This window comes from Engraulis encrasicolus, chromosome 23, assembly GCF_034702125.1.
Source record: "Engraulis encrasicolus isolate BLACKSEA-1 chromosome 23, IST_EnEncr_1.0, whole genome shotgun sequence".
NCBI lineage: Eukaryota > Metazoa > Chordata > Actinopteri > Clupeiformes > Engraulidae > Engraulis > Engraulis encrasicolus.
In genome coordinates, this window is record NC_085879.1 from 15,276,491 (window position 1) to 15,298,362 (window position 21,872).

General features: G+C 41.5%; 1 protein-coding gene across 1 annotated transcript; it reads right to left on the reverse strand.

The window, feature by feature from the left end:
* Positions 1 to 1,515: 1,515 nt before the first annotated feature.
* LOC134440295 (organic cation/carnitine transporter 2-like) lies at positions 1,516 to 19,439 on the reverse strand. Its single transcript, XM_063190314.1, has 10 exons — positions 19,080 to 19,439; positions 15,814 to 15,917; positions 12,910 to 13,064; positions 12,618 to 12,789; positions 9,797 to 9,944; positions 7,999 to 8,099; positions 7,497 to 7,711; positions 3,155 to 3,337; positions 1,948 to 2,083; positions 1,516 to 1,855 (listed from the first exon to the last, which is right to left on the reverse strand). Exons 1-10 carry the CDS (start codon positions 19,437 to 19,439, stop codon positions 1,801 to 1,803), a joined length of 1,629 nt encoding a protein of 542 aa, XP_063046384.1. The 3' UTR covers positions 1,516 to 1,800.
* Positions 19,440 to 21,872: the final 2,433 nt, after the last annotated feature.

Sequence of the window (21,872 nt, forward strand, 5' to 3'; positions counted from 1 at the left end):
CCTTTCCCGTGATGCACCAGATTGTGAAGTGCAGGAGCGTGGAGTATATCTCTCTTTACTAAATAATAATAATAATAATAATAATAATAGGCTACCAGTGAACAGACAGAAGGGATGGAGGTTCAGTTGGGTTGACATTGTCGGGCCTAAGGTTTTCTTCCCCTGAATACTAGGCAGGCATTTGTGATGGAGCCTGAGGGCAAGTTGAGTTCCATACCCGCGATACTGCTGGTCCACCAGCAGAATGGTATCAGTGTATCTTGGATAGTATCAGTGGACCTCAGTTTTGGCTAATACATTGTTCTGTGGGTGGGGTGCTTCCGCAATCTACAAACCTCAATATAGACGGAATTAGGACACTTTTTGAATTGTGATGGCAAAAAACCCATCCAAAGAAACGTGCCTTGGCAAAAGCTTAGGTCCACTGATACTAGTAGTGCTAATGGCTCTGATAAGCACCCGTAGAAGGATCAGGGAGCACGCTCAACACCTTGTAGTCTACTACTTAACATTGGGTGCTTAACTCAGTCAATGAATGAACTCAAATCTCAAAAATGAATGAATAAAGAAGCACTCATCAGATTTCTTTTTGCTTTATTAATCGCCTCACATCACAGACGTTTCGGGCTTACACCCTTCTTCAGTGTGAAATGGCGATTTCGCCTTTGACCCCAGTAGGTGTGACTTAAATAAACTTAGTTACCTAAAATGCCACCGGAAGTGTCTCCAAAAATATCCAGTGCAGGTACACAAAGTGCACCACCAGAGGGAGACACAGTGGATACACATCATTATAACTTTACAACAATTAGGCACGTTCCATCAAAACATAAACACAAATAGAAATTATTTCAATGTCCATGTCTTGGTCTCTCAGTCTGCAATAGACAGCACAAAAGAGGGTTTTAAACCCCATCAAAAAAGTTTTAGACAAAATGTTATTTTACAAGTTGGAACATGTCTCTTTAAGAAAAGAGCTAAGAGAGAGAGACAGAAAGATCTTAGCCCACGTCACAGAAATATTTTACAAAAAATAAGACAGTATAATTTCTTAATTCATCCCTCTTGGGATGAATTTATCCAAAGTGTGAATCCAATAAGCCTCCTTTTTCAAAAGTAAATTGTCCCTATCCCCACCCCTGCGTGGTGTCTCCACAACTTCAATTCCCATATGTTTTAAGTCGTCACAGTTGCGTATAGACGACTTATGTTCGCAGATCCTTGTTTTCAATAGCCGTTTGGTTTTCCCCACGTAATACAGACAGCATGGACATTTCAGTAGGTAAACTACGTGAGTCGTGTTGCATGTTATCCTGCCCTTTACAGCGTACACTTTCCCTGAATGTGTTGCTTTTCAGCATAGCGTAACAATGTAAACAGTTATGACATGGGAAATTGCCATTAGGGATCCGTGATAAAAAAATTGTGGTTTGGGAATCGGTAGATCAGATTTCACTAAGAGATTTCACTAAGAGATTCGGAGGAAATGTTGTCAGTAGTTTATAGAATGAAACAACAATGTTTATTTTACTGACACACATGCCAATAAGACCAGAAAAACTGCAAATATGCAAATATACATATAAATATATACACACATACAGTAGGCCTACATATACATGCATCTAAAGATAACTACAGCGCTCTGCATACTGTTCGTATGTATCGCGATGGCCCTGCTTGCAAGTTCCACAGATGTTACACACAGACGTCAGTGTGAAATGTGCCCAAAAATGTCTTGACAAAATTCGGTGGTGGCAGCCTCTCGTCTTCTTGTTTTTGCCATTGTCTCTTCATCCCTCAGATGGCCCCCTCCAGACTGTTTGTTTGAACAGAACTCTTCTTGTTACAGCAACTGTGAGCATAAAAATGTGAGATAACCTCAGCAAAAATTATGCCATGTTAAAACGATAGTGAAACAAATACAATTGAGTATCTTCAACTCACCACCGTAGAGGTTTAACTTGGCCAATGAGTTGTGGAAGTTTTTCATTTTTAGTCTCTGGTAGCAACAGACTCAAAACGCCAGAGAATATAGAGATTGTGCCCATCAGAAGAAAGGGTAGCATCTTGTTATATGTACCTAAAAGCAAAAATAGAATGTCACCCATTCGTGCATGCAGGCATCAATTCCAAGGAAGCAAAATTGTCTTTTTTAGCAACAATCTACATGGACTTTATGGGCTCATTTACTAGGGCTGGTTATCGCTCCAAATTTCCTGGATCGATTCGATTCCGATCCAGAAGGTCACGATCCGATTCGATCCACGATCTGATTAAATTCGATTCGATATCGATCTTCTGTATTGCTGGGTTGTCACTTTAACCCATTCATGCCTAGAATCCTAAGACCAGTTATAAAAACCTAAATATTTCAGCCTTTGATGCCCACACAAACATGAAATAGCGGGCATGTAGCCTACATGAATGTGGATGAGAACTACAGGATGTGATTGAGGAATACCGCCTATAATCATCTGCAAAAGATCGATCCACAAAGTTGTGAATCGATATTGGATCGCAGATCGATCTTTTGAACCGTTAGTGTTTTGTAATTTTGCACATCATGTTGCCATTGTCCAGCCTGACTATGAATATGTGTGTCATGGGTAACATTAAAGGGGCTCTACAGTAAGTAGGATTAAACGTTTAATTAATCACTGTCCCGAGTAGAGTCAGACGATTCTTATTTGAGTCATTACTAAGTGAACGATGACTCTCGCGATCAATTTCACGGTCCGCTATCAGAGAGCCCCAAATGCAACTTTTGACAGAAATATCTGCGAAAAATAGCTTTACATACAGTATTCAGATTTGTATCAACCGCTGGCATTCCCTGATGAAAAACATTCCCACAGTTTATTTAAACAGCATTTTTTCATGACTGTGTAGATTTTGAGAAAGGCATGCCACGGGCACCGCGCAAACGACATCATCCTACATTGTGCTCCTTTAAGTTATGACCAAAGCAGGTTAGCGGAATACTACACAGCCCATTTTGGATAGATATGACATTATTACTGTAATGGTTATGTTTGCTTCTGGTATATGTATGATACATGTATGTATATTCATGTATATTCATGTGTGTGAACAACATACATTACCCATGCATCAAAATGTGGACACACTACCTGTCCTAAGAGATCCTTACCGATATGGGCTATGTATGGCGAGACACCACTTCCAATTCTGGCAGACATTGAGCTGACACCCAATCCCATATTCCGCACAACGGTGGGAAACAGTTCCGCAGAATACACATAGATGAATACATAAATTCCGGTCACAATCAGTCTTCCAGTCATTGCCAAGGTGACGGTCAATCCACTGAGCTCTGGGGGACAGGAGGAAATGAGTGAGATGATGCCATAATGACAGTATGGTGTAGTTGAGCTGGCTATAGCCTTATTAAAAACAAATTAGGGTGAAATCAACAGTGAAATCAATCTGACGCGCGCGTGCGCGCACACACACGCGCACACACACACGCACGTGCGCACACACACACCAGTGTTGCCACAGTTACTGTGAAACAGTAATCCGACTACTAACTACTAGTGGTGTGGTTTGGCACTGCCCTCACGATCCGATTCGGGAGGTAGCAATTCGATTCAATTCGATTCTATGCGATCCGATCCGATCCGATTCAATTCTACAATGCATTGCAATGCATTACATTTCTACTGAAAGCAAAGCAAATTTTTAATCAGTCATGATGAGGCAATACAAGTAGTCAGATACTGAGCAAAAATGTATTGGCTGTATTCTGTATCAGTCGGTATCAGTCTTGCAATGTTTTGAAGTGCTTTTATTTAATTTAACATTCATTTGCTCCCGAAATATACATGGAAGTAATTGAAACTTAAAATTTGCCAGATCGATTCTGGAAATTGTCGGATCGATTCTGGATCGTCCATGCCCCGCATTGGATTGCATTGCCGAATCGATCATTGTTGACACCACTACTGACTACTGACTTCTTCTTTAAAAAGTAACTTAGTTACGTTATTGACTACTTGCTTTTAAAAGTAACTAAGTTAGATTACTTTTAGTTACGTTCAGCAGAAGCTGATCCCTGACTCCGGCCCGCCCCTATAACATGAAAATGATCACCAGTTCTGCCAATAGGCCTAGGCTACTCATTTTATTGACATATAACAGCAACATCAAAAATGACACTGACATTTGCAAACCTCTTCTTGAGATAGGCGTGCATGTTTTTAAAATAAAAAATAAATAAGACAGGGCCTAGAAAAAAATGTTTTGGTTCCGGTGCCGACTGACCCTGTCATTTTTTTATGCGACCCAATTTTCTTTTAGTTTTTGGAATCCTCCTAAATTAGCCATGCTGTATGGACTGTTGTACATACAAGACTATGAGAATGAACACTTTTCTTCATTCTCATAGGCTAACTCCCTATCTCTCGCTTTCTCCCTGCCTGCTATAGCGACTATGAGAATGAACACTTTTCTTCATTCTCATAGGCTAACTCCCTATCTCTCGCTTTCTCCCTGCCTGCTATAGCAGCGTTTGCATCACAAGACAATAGCCTATAACAGGAAACACATGTGCGCGTGCAAATGTCTTTACGCAGCGCCTCTTAATAGAAACCCCAGCGATGTCACCACAAAGTTGCGCACCAACTGAGTCCCGTTGTACGCAAATTATTATGCTACAACATACCAGTTAGCTTTGTAGCCCTTCCAGATGACCGAAATGCAATGCAACACTATGAGTAGGCTATCCGCGATTTTTGAATGAGATAGTCTCGCCATGGAGCTTCCATGCGTTGCGTGTTCAGCGAGAGATTCAGAACCTGTCGCTGCAATTATAGTTTAGCTACTCAAGTAGTCCTACAGTTAAATAGGCTGTAAAACAAAGAAGGGTACATTTAATATGAAAGAAGGGAAAGGTTTTGCCGAAGTTTACCGTTACTCTTTCATTTACCACATAGGTCACGTTAACAGAGGGTTTGTCATAGATTTTTTTTAAGGAAGACTGACAATTCTCAACCCCCCTTAATAGACTACACCCGTATCAGTAGATCAAGTATGCATTTCAATTCGCTATTATCTGCGCAGAGACCACATTTCTTCTTAAATAGGCTACTTTATCCTTCACCTTTCTCCCCCTCTCTCGGCATGTAACGCAAATATTACGCATCTGCAGAGCGCGCGTCCCTGCACCCAAATAATGAATTAGAAATTGCGAATGATGTTGGTACAACTGTTCATACCTAGGACTATTCTGCTACATTTCCCCACAATCTGATTTAATGTCAGAGCAAAGTTAATCCCTATCGCCTTTCCTAGACGTTTTTTTTTCATATCATATCCTCAGGCGACGCTACAAACTCCTCACTTGAAACAAAAAGTAGGCGGGCCTATGTAGCAGAAATAGTAACGCACTGTGTTTTAGAAAAGTAACTTTAATCTGACTACTAGTTTTGAAATAGTAGTTGCATTAGACTACTCGTCACTCAAAAAAGTAGTATGACTACAGTAACTACCGGCAACACTGACACACACACACACACACACACATGCACGCACACACAAAAGCAAAAACAAATGGTGCTGTACCCAACCTCCATACCAGCTGACTGTCTTATTCATTATTATGATGAATATTGTTATATCTTGCACGCAGAAAACGTTGAGAAGAAACATTGCATTAGTAGGTAGCCTACTAAATAATAGTAGACAAGTGTCAATAAACACTAAGCTTATATTGTATTGCAGATGAAAAGGTACTAAATGTGCAAAACACCAGACTTATAGGAGGAAAAAAATAGTACACCCTTTGTAATTTCTTATATTTCTGTCTAAATTGGTCATAAAACATTATCTGATCTTCCAAAAAATTACATAAAGGTCCATGCAGTGTCTGCTTTAACTAATACCACTCAAACATGTCATTATATTTTTACTGACTATAATATTCTCAAGAGAGGGAGGAATAAGTAAGTACATCCTTAGCTAAGAATCCTCCAAAAGCTAATTAGAGACATTCAGACAAACAATACTATCATATTTGAGGGATTTCAACATCACTCATTCAGGTGTCGCTTAGCCTATAGCTGCCCTTTCCAGTGGAAAATACACACCAGTAAAGAATTAAATAACGGAGAAGCATTGTCTGATTCAAAATATTCTTGATTTGTATACATCTCTAAAAGGTTACAAAACCATCTCTAAAAGTCCTGATGTTCACAAATGCATTATTATAGCATCGTCATATGGGGCTAGCTTGGTGCCTCTGGTCCTTGTCAGGTTGCTATTATTAGTGGAACAATGAATGTGTATTGACACAATTTACAGAAATTCATAAAACAATCATTCACACTGTCTCATGCAGTTATGGTGAATACCAGACCATATTGACCAATTTGCATTAACAGGTAAGGAATTCTAAAGGGTGTACAAACATAGCCTATTCCTCACACTGTATCTTGTTGCCCCTTTGTGCAGATTGACCCATCAGAGGGCAATAAGACTCAGATAAAGCATGTGAAGTTGGCTAGTGCATTTAAAATTAAGAGGACAAGTAGGCCTATTGGTTGGAGTTCCAAATTGGGATGCACAAAGTTACAATCTTTAGCTGCGTTCAAGGCTTTGACAACTGTCGGGAAACTTTGCATGTCAGCCTGCTGTTATTAAAAACAATATCCGTCAAAATGTCTACAGATCCCCTCTGTAGCTGCGCCACAGAAGGTCTACAGTTACAGCCACTCCACTCACCACTTTTCCAGGTGGTACTGCACTCTAGGGGTGCCAACGTGTAGACTCCATGCGGAATTAATTGACTGCGCTCTATCGACCGCGCCCTCTAGGTGAACTGCAGGCATGGATCGAGTGAGTGGAGTGGCAGTAACTGTTAAACTGGCTGTGGTGCTGGCTCCATCAGGCTGTGGCGCAGCCTCTACGAATGGCCGTGTTTCTAAACTAACTGTGCACTACCAAAGCTCTCCATGCCTCGATTTACATGTCAACAACCCCACGACTCTACAGCATGAAGCATTGAGTAACTTTCAGCCTCGTAAATGGATGGAAAATACAGATTTATAACGATGGCTTCTTTGGTGCTGACAGACTCGCTGCAAATGAGAAATGTTAGCGTCAGCTAACTAGCGCTGGATTTCTGAATGGAGGGGACTTAACCAGGTGAGGTATGTGGAAAAGGTTAGCGCTGAACATCATGCTTTAACACTATTTAAGCCATTTCACACCGGATTTCTCCTTTAAGGCCCTTTGGGAAACGGGCTCCACATTGGAGGTAATAAGGCCCAATTGGACTTTGGACTGATAAAGACACTTCCAAAAGAGACTCTTGGATTTAGTGACTAAACATGGGTTCAAAAACTAATCTTGTGTCTTGGTGTTCTTAGTGGTGTACTGCTCAGGGTAGTTATTGGTATCAAAGGGGACGCTGCATAGAAACCTGCGCCCCCTACCTGTGACACAGAGAGCACATTAAGTTGTATCATACAAACCTTCAGGCACAAGCTGGATGAGCAGCAGCAAAGCCCCTCCGAGAACAAGTGCGAATGGCAGAACGAACCGGCGAGGAGCATAGCGAGTAGATAACCACACCATGGTGTAACCAAGGAATTCTGTGGCAGCAGAAATGAGGCAGTTGCGATAAGGATCCCCATCCAGATTGGAGGTGTTAAAGGACAGGCCATAGTATGTGAGGGATACAGTTATCCTGTAGAAATACATACATTGTTTTGAACAGTGATTGGAAGCACTGTGATATAAACACATAATCACATAATCTTAATGAAAACTGAGAGAACTCCACACGAAAGTGTTGATTCTGATGCCTCCGCCTGTGTCCTTTTGAGCTCCCTAAACCTTATCCGAATCATATATTCATTGCAAATAAATAAAACAAACCAAAAATATACATAGCAAAATAGACGTCTAAATTGCATTTAAGTAAAGAGATTGCTATCTAGAACATTACTTGAAGCTATGAACGTATTAACTTACCAAATGGTGGCGACTATAAGTGTGATGTTCCTCAAATTTGTGGTTTTGACAAGATCCAGCCAAGTGTACTTGTCCTGACCACTGGATTTGTACTCAGTTTCCTGGAAAAAATAAGTGATATTCAAAGTCAGCTCCATACAAATTATACGTCAGCTACATCAATCAAAACTCTTGTTTGACCTTCTTAATGACCTATATTATTCAAGATATCAGAATATATTCCCTGTTCCTTATTCCCTACGTCTAGCAGCGTCGAGCTGTTGCAAGCAGTTTCAAAAGATTAATCATGTCAAATCGCAGTCGCAAGGTTTTAGAACATAAGCCACTGTGACGTCCCCTCGCCTGCCTAGATGACACATCTTCTGGCAGTTTAGTACTTTTCATTTTATGTTTTTAGTGATCGCCTTCATTCAGGTTATTTTAATAGCTTAAGACATTCTGCTGTCAATCAACTTAACAGCTGAGAAGTCGGAGCTCGGAGGATGGGTCGATTTAAACAGCCGGTTCGCTCACTGGACATTTGCAAGGTCAAGAAGAGGCTAGGACTAACTATAGACAGAAATAAAAAAAAAATAATTAAAACAAAATCTCAACATCTATACATTATCGTTGGTGTAAACCAATGCGGGGTGGGGTTAGAAACACATTAGGCCTATATCGCGTGAGATTGTGTCGTACGCAAATATTGTGAACCTGTCATTCATTTCATGTCATAGAATTTGAGGCAATTAGGCCTACATTCCCAAAAACTGTTAAATACATTGTAGGCTATTAGGGAAGGCCAATGAAGATAACCTATGTTGAGCTGGCTACTTGCATTTTGCATCTGCTAACAAACAGGTGGAATTTCAGACTACCTATGCACCCCCAGTGCCATAACCACCAAGCCAGCGGTTTCGCACGTTTTTACGCGCTCCCTTTATGGAGCAAACAGTCACCTTCCAAAAATAAGAACTGGCCATGATTCCTTAGTCTTCATCTCCTTACGTTTTGGTAACACATCAAGCCACTCAATTAGCTTACTGTTTCATCTGCCCACACAAAGGTAACCTACGGACGAGATCAGCTGCCGTCAAAAAGCAGCACACTCGCATAGCTTGAGACTGCTTAATTTTGCCTGGTCTTACAGGCTATGACATTGTTAATATCGGAGTTAATATACGGAGGAGGTGACCTGCACACCTTGAATCTTTGTTTGCAGGTCCTATGTTAATGGAAATCACTTGAAATTTATAGAAGAAGCGCAACACTACCCTACAATTACGGTCAAGGCTCTGATGAAGGTCTGATGGACCGAAACGTCAGCTTTCACATTAAAACTTGACCGTAATTGTAGCAGTGTTGCTTCTTCTATAATTTTCAAATGATTTCCAAGAGGACACATCACCTTTCCAAATTTGCTAGCCTACTCACTGCACAAAGGAACTTAAGACTTTATTTTGCCGACTTCTCGTCGAGTTATCACAGAACGCAAACTGGAGACAGCCATCTACGGTGCTTTCACAAATAGCCTATTTCAGAAGATGACACTTTCTCGAGAAAGTAAGTAGCCAAATAACGCACTTCCAATGACCTTCATAGCTTTTATTTTTTGCCCAAAATACACACCGTGTAGCAGGCATAGGCTACTGTAGGCTAGTTTATTTATTTTGATCGCTACTAACTAGTCCCATTCTCTCGATTTTAATAGTGTCCCACTTCCTATGTGTGAACCTAACAAGCTAGCTTTTCAAGGTTTTAGAAGGTGTATAGCCTGACAAATTCAAGACAAAAGGATCTTAAAATCCTGTAGTCTGACCAAGGCATTCGTGTCTGAGGTGAGCCCCAGTTGGAAGATGTCCTCTGGTGGCGTGATGCCGTTCCTCTTGGCAGCAGCTCGAATGATGGCCTCTGCCTCCTGCAACCGGCCCTGAGTGATGAGCCAGTGGGGGGACTCTGGGATGAACCTGAGGGGAGCAGGAAGAAAAGCAGGTTTATGTATGAAGTAGCAATAGAAATATAAAAACATACCCGTATACAGTGGCGTAAACAAATCCTAATGTGTTTCTATAAAGTTAAATTAAAGGAGATCATGCATCAGGTTAGCAAAGAGGGGGCAATGAATATAAGCAAGTTGCCATGTCAACAAGACCAATTAAAATCAGATAACAATCCTGAAGAAATTTCAAGTCAATTTCATTGTTTGGTGGCTTTACCATCAAAAAAAAAATCATTAGCGGAAAAATGTCTGTAGAATTTCATGTAAATGTAGTGGGCGAGACCGTTACAGGAGGTAGTTCGACTACGCCACCCCCGGGGGTGGAGCCCCCGGAGGAAATGAAGTAGGGGTAGTTACAGATACCCCGGACCAACACACAATGTACCCGCACAATAGATTACCAGGCAAACACAGGTTCGTGCACAATGGAGGCAGAGACAGTGGTGACCATTAATAATTCAAATCTTTATTATTCTTTTCATTATAAAAATATGTTTGTCACTCTCTGTAATAAAATATAAAAAGGTACTCACAATTCACAAAGTGCAGTGGGGTGGGTGTGCTATCGCAATCACCCGCAGATCGATAAACACTTGCCCCAAACGTTCACAGTAAAGTGCGGAGGGGTGGGTGTGCTGCCACCACACCCGCGGATCTATAAACACCTGCCCCAAAGTATGTTCACGTTAACAGTAAAGTGCAGGGGTGGGTGTGCTGCCACCACACCCGCGGATCTGTAAACACCTGCCCCAAAGTATGTTCACTAATTCACAATAGACAACACACCTGGTAGGCCTAAGGCCTTAGAACCCACACTCAGGTTGTCAGACTTTGCCACTAGGGGCTGGCACGGCTAACACAATAGGGCGAATGGCACACCTCAGGATTAACAAAAGAAAAAGTAAAGAAATAGTTCACAACAAACAGAAATAATTCACGGCAAACAGAAACAACAAGAAATCACAGCAAACCATGCAAAATAAATCAAAATCCAGTAAACACATGCAGTTAAATAAGAAATTAGATAATTGAATGAAATAATGAAAAAAAAAAGGAAATTAGGCACAGCAAACGAAAGAAAACGAAAATCAAAACATGAGGTAAACCAACCCCAGAGGCTCAGCTCAGTGCAGTCCCCTAGGTATCCCCACACTCACTCGTCACTACCTACACACACACTCACACGCACCAACGTACGCACACGCACACACTGTGGAATGGCTCACACACCAGCTCACACCGAGCCGAGCGCCCACACACACACACACACACACACACTGAACTAAAGCGCGCCAACGCACACACACACACACGAATGTCCGATTTCCCGAGGCCGGAGCAGCAGCCGAGATACGGGTTCCCGGCGTCCAGAGGCACCACACAACCGGGGCTAAAAGTCGCCGCTCTTGCACCTAAACGCGTGGTGTGTCTGACCACGGCCACACGGATACAACCTGCGAGGGAGGAGGAGAGCGTTAGCCAAGCTAGCAGGACACCCACTATCACACGATTCTGCTGCCGAGAGGTTACCTTACCCGGAGATGAGGGTGCACCGATGCGCAATTCTCACAGTCGGAGTGCCAATACAGAGGTACACGGCCGAGGCGCCGGTAGCGACCACACGCTGAAACCATAATAATGGCCGTCGTTAGCAACCATGGTAAGAAAACAAACAGTCAGAGCTGGGTAAAGGCACAAGCTAACCCACTATAATACATACCGGCGTGCAGGACACGGGAAAAGCGCAAGGTAACCGTTGGTATTGTCCACCGAAGTCCTTGCCAGTGGAGAAGCAAGAGATCACTCTAGCCAAGTAAGAGACGCCAAGTTGGAATCACAACCTATAGAACAGCAGACGCGAAGTTAGCCACTAGCCGCTGGCTAGCACATAAACAGCGACAAGAGATGGTCCACATACTCACGAGGACAAGAAATGGTCCACATCTCCTAGATCTGAACTGGACACCGCACTCCTCTCGACGACGAGGGGAGAAGCAACCACAGCATTCGCCGGTGGCGATGAAACGCGCAAAGGGGGACTTTGCAGGCTTACCGAATGCTAGCCACTGGCAGTATTTATGAAGAGACTTCCCATAAGCCTCTACGAGCGGCGTGGTGACGTGTGCCGCAGCGTCAGACTTTCCCTTAAAGGAGCAGCGCTCCACTACATAAAGTAGACGTTTATTGAGTACATTGTGTCTGCCTTAACTATTTTATTATTTTGATGAGCGGACAAATGTCATTCCAAACGACGATAAACGACATTCCTACAGTTCAAGTGATAATCATATTCAAATGATTAACTTAATATTCAGTGCCTTAGTAGCCTACCATATTTTTCTGAATGTACTTGGCTCGTGTCATATGTCATTGAATCATCAAACCCCCTCAACATAGTGGGTAAGTTGTCTGTTTTCCTCGGCCCTGAGAGAGAGGGGACCCAGAATTGGGTCCCAATTCCTCTCATGGAGTGGGGGGCTTTTCAATTGGACTCTGCCAAAGCTGTTAACGACCCTGAACTAAAAACTAATGGAAATCAACAGAAAATCCCCAATTTGACTTAACTTTGTAAATATTGAAGTGTGTGTGTGTGTGTGTGTGTGTGTGTGTGTGTGTGTGTGTGTGGGGTTGGGGCACCTACCAAAAGAAGGGAATATATAGAAACCCCACTAGAGACAGTCCTATCTGCAGTGTCCTCCGATCCCGAATGAAGTATGCAAAGAGTGGCAGGATGGTATAGCCAGTGGCATAGCACAGACCGAAACCCAGGATCCCAAAACTCTCACGTGCTGATTTACTGAGGAGCTCTGAGCCTAACCATTGGAGGAAAAGAAGATTATGGCAGGAATTCAAAGAGTTTCATTGTTGTGTATTTGCATGTTAAAATGATGATAGAGTAAATATCTAACTGTGTTGAAGCAATGCATACGTACCAAGTACAAAGCAACTACAGGAACTGGAGATAGTCATTAGTCCAATGACAAAGTAAACCACACAGAACATTTCCCAGCTGTTAGAGAAAGCCAGGAGTAAGCTGAGAACAATCTGCAGGGTCTTTGCAGAAACAAATAGGGTCTTCCTGCCATACCTGGGACGAAATGACTGAGGGATTAGTGTGAATTATTTTTATATATTATACATGTCATTGTTAATGAAATAATAAAAGCATGCCCAACTTCAATTCTTCGTACACTCTCAGTTCAGGTTTGAGAACTTACGACCACAACACTAACTCCTTTACATGTGTCATGTAATGAGGGATGGGGTACACTGATGTATTATCCAGTAATTGATCTATACCTCCAATCTATGCGTTTACATGAGACACTTAAGTCCGATTTAACTCACTTTAAATCTGATTAAAACTTAATTCCACTCTAAAAATATCATGTAAACACTTACCGAACAGGATTTAAGTTTATTCCGATTTAAACTTAAGTCCGATTAAAGTGGGTGGTTTATTCCTCTTTTAAATCTGATTAAACACGTTCCTCTGTCATGTAACCTTTTATTTGGAATTACAATAAATCCAGTCGTTCCACGCATGCTCGTTGACCACATGATGGCGCCAAGAGACCGTGCTCTTTGCCAGTGAGAAAAACATGGCGGCACTTCCTGTTGATTTTCACATGAAAGTTTTGCTTAATTTAAAGTCCCTGGGTGCATCCCAATATGCGTCCTTGCCTCCTCCACTTGTGCTTGTCTCCTTGTCCCGCCTCCTGGCCCCTCCTCCGTGGAGAAAACGATAAAGTTTCCCAGCTGTCAGCCTCGCCACAACAACTTTTGAGGGACAGTTTTTCATTCACCATCCCAATTGCAAATGAGAAAAAGACTTTACAATTGAGCTTTTGCAAGACATTGAAATATAATGCTGTTGTCAGTGATGTCATCATGACGAGAAGCAAGTGGAGGAGGCAAGTGGAGGAGGCAAGGTCACATATTGGGATGCAACCCCTAAGCGACTATAAATGTTGTGGCTTCCATATATTGATGTAAAAGTGCCCCACGAAGTAATGAAGCACAAAAACGTTACTCCACATCACCCTTTGACCAGTTCGTTTTTCTAAGCTAGGTGGGTGCTAACTAGCATTTGAAAGAACCAGGCCCAAAGGGGATTTCTTCAGCCTTCAGTCCGACTGGGGGAATTCATTTTCGGGCAGAAGCAAACAGAGTTCCCCGAAGGTTTGGCGACCACGCCCCCAAGCCTTATTTGGCTCACTCAGCATGTGCGTCCTCAGTCCAATCGCAATGCTTTATTTTCCCCAGACGTTTAATCGCATTTAAGTGAAAGTGCCATGTACACACGTCGCAAAATAACTCTTAATCCGATCAATTTAAATCGCATTTATTAAATCGGACTTAAAAACATCATGTACACGTAGCCATTGATGAAGAGATCTGGGTACAGCAGATGTGTGACCCTTAACGCATTCAATATCCAAAAAGTTGGTTAAATTCTGCTAAATGCATCGCTGTTTAAGCATAAAATGCATTTGGATTTCTGCAATTGGATTTCTTCATGATTACTTCAAACTCAGTGTAAAAAACACATAAATATTGAATCTTAAGCCAGGCTTACACTGTGCAACTTGTGACAGTTTTTGTCACTCGCACAACTTTCTAAGAATCGGGCCGATTTCTTGCTCAATCGGAGGTCAATCGTGATTCTCACATGTGTACATGGGGTAATGACAAGCGTTTTTCACCTCACCATTGTGCAGTCCTAGGGTCGCAATAAAATCAGAACAATTTGAAATCCTGGTCTTCCCTCGTGAGTAAATCACACAGTTAAAGCAGTGCTATGATCCAATTTGACACTATGAAGTTCCGAAGATATAGTTCTAAATTAAATAGTTTGAGGATACACCTGCTGGGACTGCGTTGTTGCTTCACATCATCGTGTAGCAATGAGCATGAGTGGAACGACAGGAATTGTTTTTAGAGGTGCATGTAATATTTTTAGTAATACATTTCCAGAATTTATCCTGTCCATTCACAAAAGCTATCTTATCATATACTTTTCACCACCATCAATTTTAAGTATTTATGTCTGGGTCATTTCACATGAAATCAGACACTTTGGTACCCGACCGACACTGATTTCAATCATACTTGCTGTGCCTGTTTAGTAGCAAGGTAGCACCCCAGAACTGCATTTGTGTGAATCTGGCACCAATATTAAGGGAGAAACAGACTAGCAAAGGTTTACATATTAGGGTAGGACACTATACATTCAGCCTTGATTATATCAGTCAGTAAAAGTCACAAAAAGATGTCTGAGGTGTTATTTGAAAGCTATTTTCTGGCTCTACAAATTACACAAACGGCATGGAATACAACAACCTTCAGAATATGAATTATGATACATTGAAAAATTAAAAATTGAATATCAAAAAAACTTAAAATGGCCGGTTTCTTGTCTAAACATAGCTTTGGAATCCAGGTTGCCCATCACTATCACCATTATTTTGTATTTTCATGGGCCTGGTGGACCCAGTAGAATTAATCTAAATTTCAACATATTTTACACAGAGTGATTTTACTGTGCATAGAACCTTTCTATCAAACAGCTGAGGCAATATGTTTTTACTGGGTTGCTTGATGCACCGAAATGTCCATTATATTCCAAGATTTTCACTATCACCATATTTTCATGGGACTGGTGACCCCGGTAGACTTCATCCAAATTTCAAAATATTTTACACAGTGTGTTTTTACTGGGTGTAGAACATTTTTACTATAGGGCCAAGGCAAAAAATTTCATTGGGGGCATTTGATGTACCCTAGCCTAGTACATGCATGAAACCTCAGTGCAGTTAGTACCATTGACGCCTTACCTGTCTGACAAAAGTCCTGAACCAAAGGATCCAACCAACATTCCAAAGAAGAACACAGTCAATATAAAGGGAGCCTTCCATGCATCATCACACACCAGATTCCACTGTAGAAGACAACATGGAAATCAGTTTAGGAGAACCAACAATTAAGGTACTGGTTACACCAGATACGGATCATTTATGCAAGATGTGGATTTAAAAAAATCTTTTTGGATATTTTTAAAACCAGTTTTGAAATGCCGTTTCTAAAGGTCTATCTACATGAACAAGTGAACAAAATAAATATACTTAGGTCAAACATAGGTCAACATTTTATATTTATTTTTTAAAACGTATTGGCTTTGGCCCCTTGTTCACATGATAAAATGCACATTTTAAATCTGAAAAAAATATCCCATTTAGGGGGCTAAATTGTAGCCTGGTTCTCACCGACGGTGCTTGTGTGTAGCTCCGGAGACCCCTGGTGGAGCGGAGCTACACAAACTACCGTCTGGTAGCGCTGCCATTAACATCAACAATAACATTTTCTATAGAAAATGAACGGAGCATTTATTGCTTAAATATCAACGGCAGCTCGCATTGATGAGTCACAGGACAGATTATAGACTATATTGACTCTTTAGAAATTAACAGAAAACATATTTTGAGGAATTTGTTGGTGCTGAGTTGCAATAAATGCACCATTTATTTTCTGACTCGAGAAGAGCATGTTAATGGCAGCGCTACCAGACGGTATTACGCATCGTCGGTGAGAGCCAGTCTAGCTAAAATGTACAGCACAGGAGTTTTTAATCTCTATCCACATGTCGTGTTTGTGCGTAAATAGATAAAAGAATATCTGAATTTAAAAGTATCCACCTGTGTCAGCGTGCAAATGCTTATGTTGAATCATGTTTGTTATGATAACTTACTGTTATTAAAAAGAAAAAATAAAGGTCCGCAACACTGTTTGATGCTCCCAAGGATTTAATGGCACGACGTTTCGGACTAACCATCCCTCATCACAGTGCAGCCTAACAAGGACGGTTAGTCCAAAACGTTGTGCCATTAAATCCTTGGGAGCATCAAACAGTGGTGTTGTGGACCTTTATTTTCTTTTCAGTTATCTTATGTTTGGTCCAGACCTTCTTCATGCCTGAAGAAGATCTATGATCGAAACGTTGCTCCTAATAAATTGAGTCTTTTGCAAGCAGTGTACAGATCCTTTCCCGCTCCTACATGGTCTAGCACCTGTGCCACTGATGTGCACGCATTCTTTGACTTTTTGGATTCAGTGCTAATGCCTCCTGAGGATTATATCAATTAGGCCTAAAATGTCCACATAATCATTTTTCAAAGATTGATGGGAGAAGTATAAGGTTATTAAGGCTCACCTCAGTGACAACTGTGGACACACACATATCTCCCAGTCATCGACAAAATGACAAAAATTGCTACATAACAATGTCCTGGGGCCTCATGTACGAAGCTCACTTACGAACAAAAAAAAATACTTAAGTTGTTTTCCACGGCCACGTTCAGATGTACTAAAACAGACTTGCCATAAGCGTGGAAGTTGCAGTAACTGGTGCATTTAATCTTTTTGGCGGCACACAGAGACATGCAGCGCAACTACATGTGCTGTAGGCTACGCGGTCGGAAATATTGCAAAAATGCAGCCAGTTAAATGTGGATTTGAATGTTGAGGAGTGTGATTAAAAAAAAAATAGAAAAAGAAAACCACCTCAACCATATTATTGTTGAGGCAGCTGGTTAAAATTAAGTGGACTCATGAAACTATCCTGGAATTACAACGAAATTGGATGCCCATCAGCAGTATTATTTCAAGTGTTTGGCAGCTATTAAACATTGAATATTTTCTAGACTACGACATCTGCGATGTGTCTTCTCGCATTTGTTGGGAACGTCCTCACTGCAGTGCTTGCCTTTCTCTTTTAATAAGGCTACTGTAAAATCAGTCCATTAATTAACAGGTGAATTTATAACTGAGTATTGGCTGCAGGTTATTCATACATGTGGCGTAGGCTATGCGCATGCGTCATCTTTCATATTTATACCCAACATAAACGTTTATTTCTCGGCAGTGACGACTGCCTCATCGCAATATGTTTTGATGTAAAGCAGTATATATCAATTGGGGGGAAACCTGCATCGTACGTACAGTATAACATGACAGTTTTTTTTCTGCAGTCCTCACATGAAGTATTAGCCTACCAATGCCTGATTTTATACACGCTAAAGTAATTTCGTTAGACTATTGCGCGCAGCCTTTTTCCTTTTAAATTGGCTACCTCCGAAACAGCGCCTTTCCCTCGCATCATGAAATGTATTTCCCGCGCTCCCCCTCCCACATTCCCTTTCCCATTCTTTCAACCAATGAATACACACGAATGGGTCTATTCATACTAATTAGAATATTCATATAGAATATTATCACCCAGTGAGCAGACGGAACGTCTTCTGATTGGCCGAGCAGGTGTCCTTTATTCCCCAGTAGCAGGACACCTATGATGTCATGCGGGCGTGCGGGCGTCCAAGTTGCTTCTTTTCTAACGTTCTGGCGAAGTGCCGTTACTAGTTCTATCGCATCTGGTTGTCTAGTCAAGACCGCGTCGTCAGTTCTATCGCATCTGGTTGTCTAGTCAAGACCCCGTTACTAATTCTATCGCATCTGGTTGTCAAGTCAAAAACCCAGTCGTCAATTCTATCGCATTTGGTTGTCAAGTCACCCCAACATTCTGCGCGCATTCTAACATGCCTCCGATAGAGGCGCGTCTCACTAGATTAGGAAATGGTGCCCATAGCAACGTACCAAGCGCAGTGGTGAATCTACTTTCTCACGAAGCCTTAGATCAACATATTAATAAATTAATACTTAAATGCTGGTAACCGGGTGATAAGCGGAATAGCGGCCTTCGAGGTGTCCCGATATCAAGGGAAAATGGACTTGGCGAAGCGAACAGCCCTTCGGCTGCGCCGTCGGGCTGTTTAGAACGCTCCGCCTCGTCCATTATTTCCCTTGATATCGGGACACCTCGTCGTCCGCTATTCCATACATAAGGGAGGAGGCAAGGCGGAGACTTGGGACCGCGTGTGCTCGTGCATGTGCGCAAGATTTCACGGCAAAACCTGGTTACGCACTTATTGATACTGATACTGATTTTTTTTTTCCGTAAGTAACTTTCAAGATTTTCGCGTCCACACTTACTTGGTAGGAAATCCACACACTTCTTTGTACATGAGGCCCCTGGACCTTGAAATCTTACCTCAGTGACAATAGTGGACTCATATCTGTCCTTGCTGAACACCCAGCCATCCAGACAGTCCTCTGTGTCATTTCTGTAGACAGAGTCAGAGTCTTCCTGTTCAGTGTAGCGTCTGCAGCGACTCAGGATGGTCTCCCCTTTCAGCTCCTCAGTCGGGATGGACAGATTGTAGCCCAGTCCTCCATAGCTCCTGTTCAGGGATGGAACTCTGCAGTGATGAGGAGGAGTATCCGCCACGAAGACCATTGATAGGGACATGTATCCATTGTTCATGTAACTCAGACTCAAGACAAAGAAAACCATTCTTTGAAAATGACCCCATTCTCCCAAAAAGGTGATGGTTTCCTCATAATCCTTCATCTTGGTATATCAATGAAAGAGGTAATGTGTCAGTAGAACCAGCACATCTAGAGTATCCTCAGAAAGTGTAAACTGACAAATAGCTGGCAGTGGGAAGAAAGAAGGGGTGGAGTTTAACTTTAAAACAGGAAAAGCAAGGTGTCAGGAAAACCAGGTTTCCCCCAAAAACCCTGATGGGTGAGTAACAAAACAGTTTGCATATCCTGATTCCAGAATGAATAAAATAAAAGTAAAACAGCTGAACAGAAAAAGACTAAATGTACAGAAAAGTGATGGGTCACTAACCAAATAGGGTGTGCATGATGAGACATAATAAAATGTTTCAATGACATGTAGACTATTATTCTAACGCTTCCATCAGGTTTTCACATGTTTATATTTTGTGTTTCACATGTTTCATGCAATTTTGTGCAAAAATCGTTTGATGTCAAAAAAGGGACATATTGGGTTTTTTTTTTCCAGAATGAAATCTCATGTGAATACATAGCAGTTGTTAGGTACCCTAACAAATAAGTGATCAATGAATTTTGATACAGTGCACCACCAACATACAAAATATATGGGTTTAGATAAAAGTTTAGGCTTAGGTCAACATCTGATATTTCACATATTTCTGATTTTCAGTCTCAAGATATGTAACAAGAAATTAGGTTACGTCAAATGGTGTGAATTGTTTGATTTCAAGCACACTTGCAGTACCAAGCTTGTCATGTAGCATTTCGTTATTCAGGGGTCCCCCTGTGTATTTTTTCACCATAATGGTCTTGTTGCACAAATAAACAAAATGTCTACTCAAAGGTGTATAACAAATTGTCGATTTAGATGTTGTCTACACACAATTCCCCAAATTAAAAAAATATATCCAAAAATGATGTGCCTTTTTTTCATCAGTGTTAAACAAGACAAATGCACAATATTTTAATTGTGATACCACATAGGCATTTTCACATTGGCATTTTACTTGCAGTGCTCTCTTTAGATTGATTAAATTACAAAACATAATGTAACATTTAATGTACTGTAGCCTATGTTGTTAAGGCACATTTGAGAAAATAACATATAAAGACAAAGAAACTCAGCGTAAAACTGTTTTAAAATCAAACCGGTCTCACTACAGGCAGGGCTTACTGTTGGACTTTTGTTTGGAATCACAGAGCCTTTTCTAGACAAAATAGCACCAAACTCAGCTAGACTGGGGCCTTGGCTTGGCTGAATGCTATCAGCTGCCTCTCCCTATCATGCAGCATTTGTAACACTCTGACCTGGAGACACCTCTTCCTCTGCACAAAGAGAAGAGAACAAATCAAGCTTGATGCAAATTGAAATGGCCATATGCTGTGAAGAAAAGTAAGGCCCACTTCTGCCCCTGTTGGTAACTTGTTCAGTTCAGTTCCTCAATGGTGATAGTACTACATGATTTCTGTCTACAAGTGATGTGGTTATGAACAATATATGTATAATGAAACTCTGTTTCTTGTTGAGAATAAGATTACGATTACGGCTGGTGGTGATGGTTACTGAAAAATTAACAAAACTCAACAAGCATATGTCATTTTATTATGACTGAGGTTGGGGACAATAATAGTTGTTAGAATTGCAATCCGTAGCACATCCTTTTCACCTTTCCATCAAGGACATGAACTTCTGCTACAGCAATATCAGCTGTATAAACAGGAGGGCCCCTTAGGGATGGGCTGACCATGCAACTGCCAGAAGCACCATCACAAAACCACTGCCTCTGAATTCACTACAAAAATCGTCTGGAATCACCACTGGGTATAAACACCATTAACATTTTATCAAGCAAATAATTATACTGAATGCAAGGATGTACAATAGTTGGGGTCAGCCCTATGTTCCCACGGCCTAATGGTCCCACAGCCCATTGGTCCCACATTGCTAAGACATTTGTGTTTTTTCAAAATTAGGCCCAATGGTCCCACAGCCCATTGGTCCCACAGCCCATTGGTCCCACATCACTAAGATTTTTAAATTTAATTTTAGGTCCGTTGGTCCCACAGTCCATTGGTCCCACAGTCCATTGGTCCCACATCACAAACAGTTCAATGGGCTGTGGGACCAAAGGACCCACTAGTTTGACGCCCTCTCTGTACTTCTCATGGTAATCAAACATTTCAAACAAGCGATTTAAGGTTAGTGTTAGGTTTAGGGTTAAGGTTAGGGTTAGGGTTAGGTTTAGGGTTAAGGTTAGGGTTAGGGTTAGGTTTAGGGTCGTATGACGTAAGCGGTAAGTACCGAAAGGGCATCGAACTAGTGAGTCCCGTGGGACCAATGGGCCTAAAAATTCAAATAAAAAAGCAATGTGGGACCAATGGGCTGTGGGAACAATGGACTGTGGGACCAATGGGCTGTGGGACCAATGGGCCTAAATAATGAAAAAAAGTCTTAGTGACGTGGGACCAATGGGCTGTG

What these genes read in the sequence shown, in the direction of transcription:
- LOC134440295 (XM_063190314.1), bottom strand. Translation starts at nt 19,439, where the DNA reads ATGAAGGATTATGAGGAAACCATCACCTTTTTGGGAGAATGGGGTCAT. An exon ending in AGTCCACTATTGTCACTGAG is followed by an intron (nt 15,918 to 19,079) that starts GTAAGATTTCAA and finishes TGTCTTCTACAG; the next exon opens with TGGAATCTGGTGTGTGATGA. An exon ending in CTGTAGTTGCTTTGTACTTG is followed by an intron (nt 12,790 to 12,909) that starts GTACGTATGCAT and finishes TCCAATGGTTAG; the next exon opens with GCTCAGAGCTCCTCAGTAAA.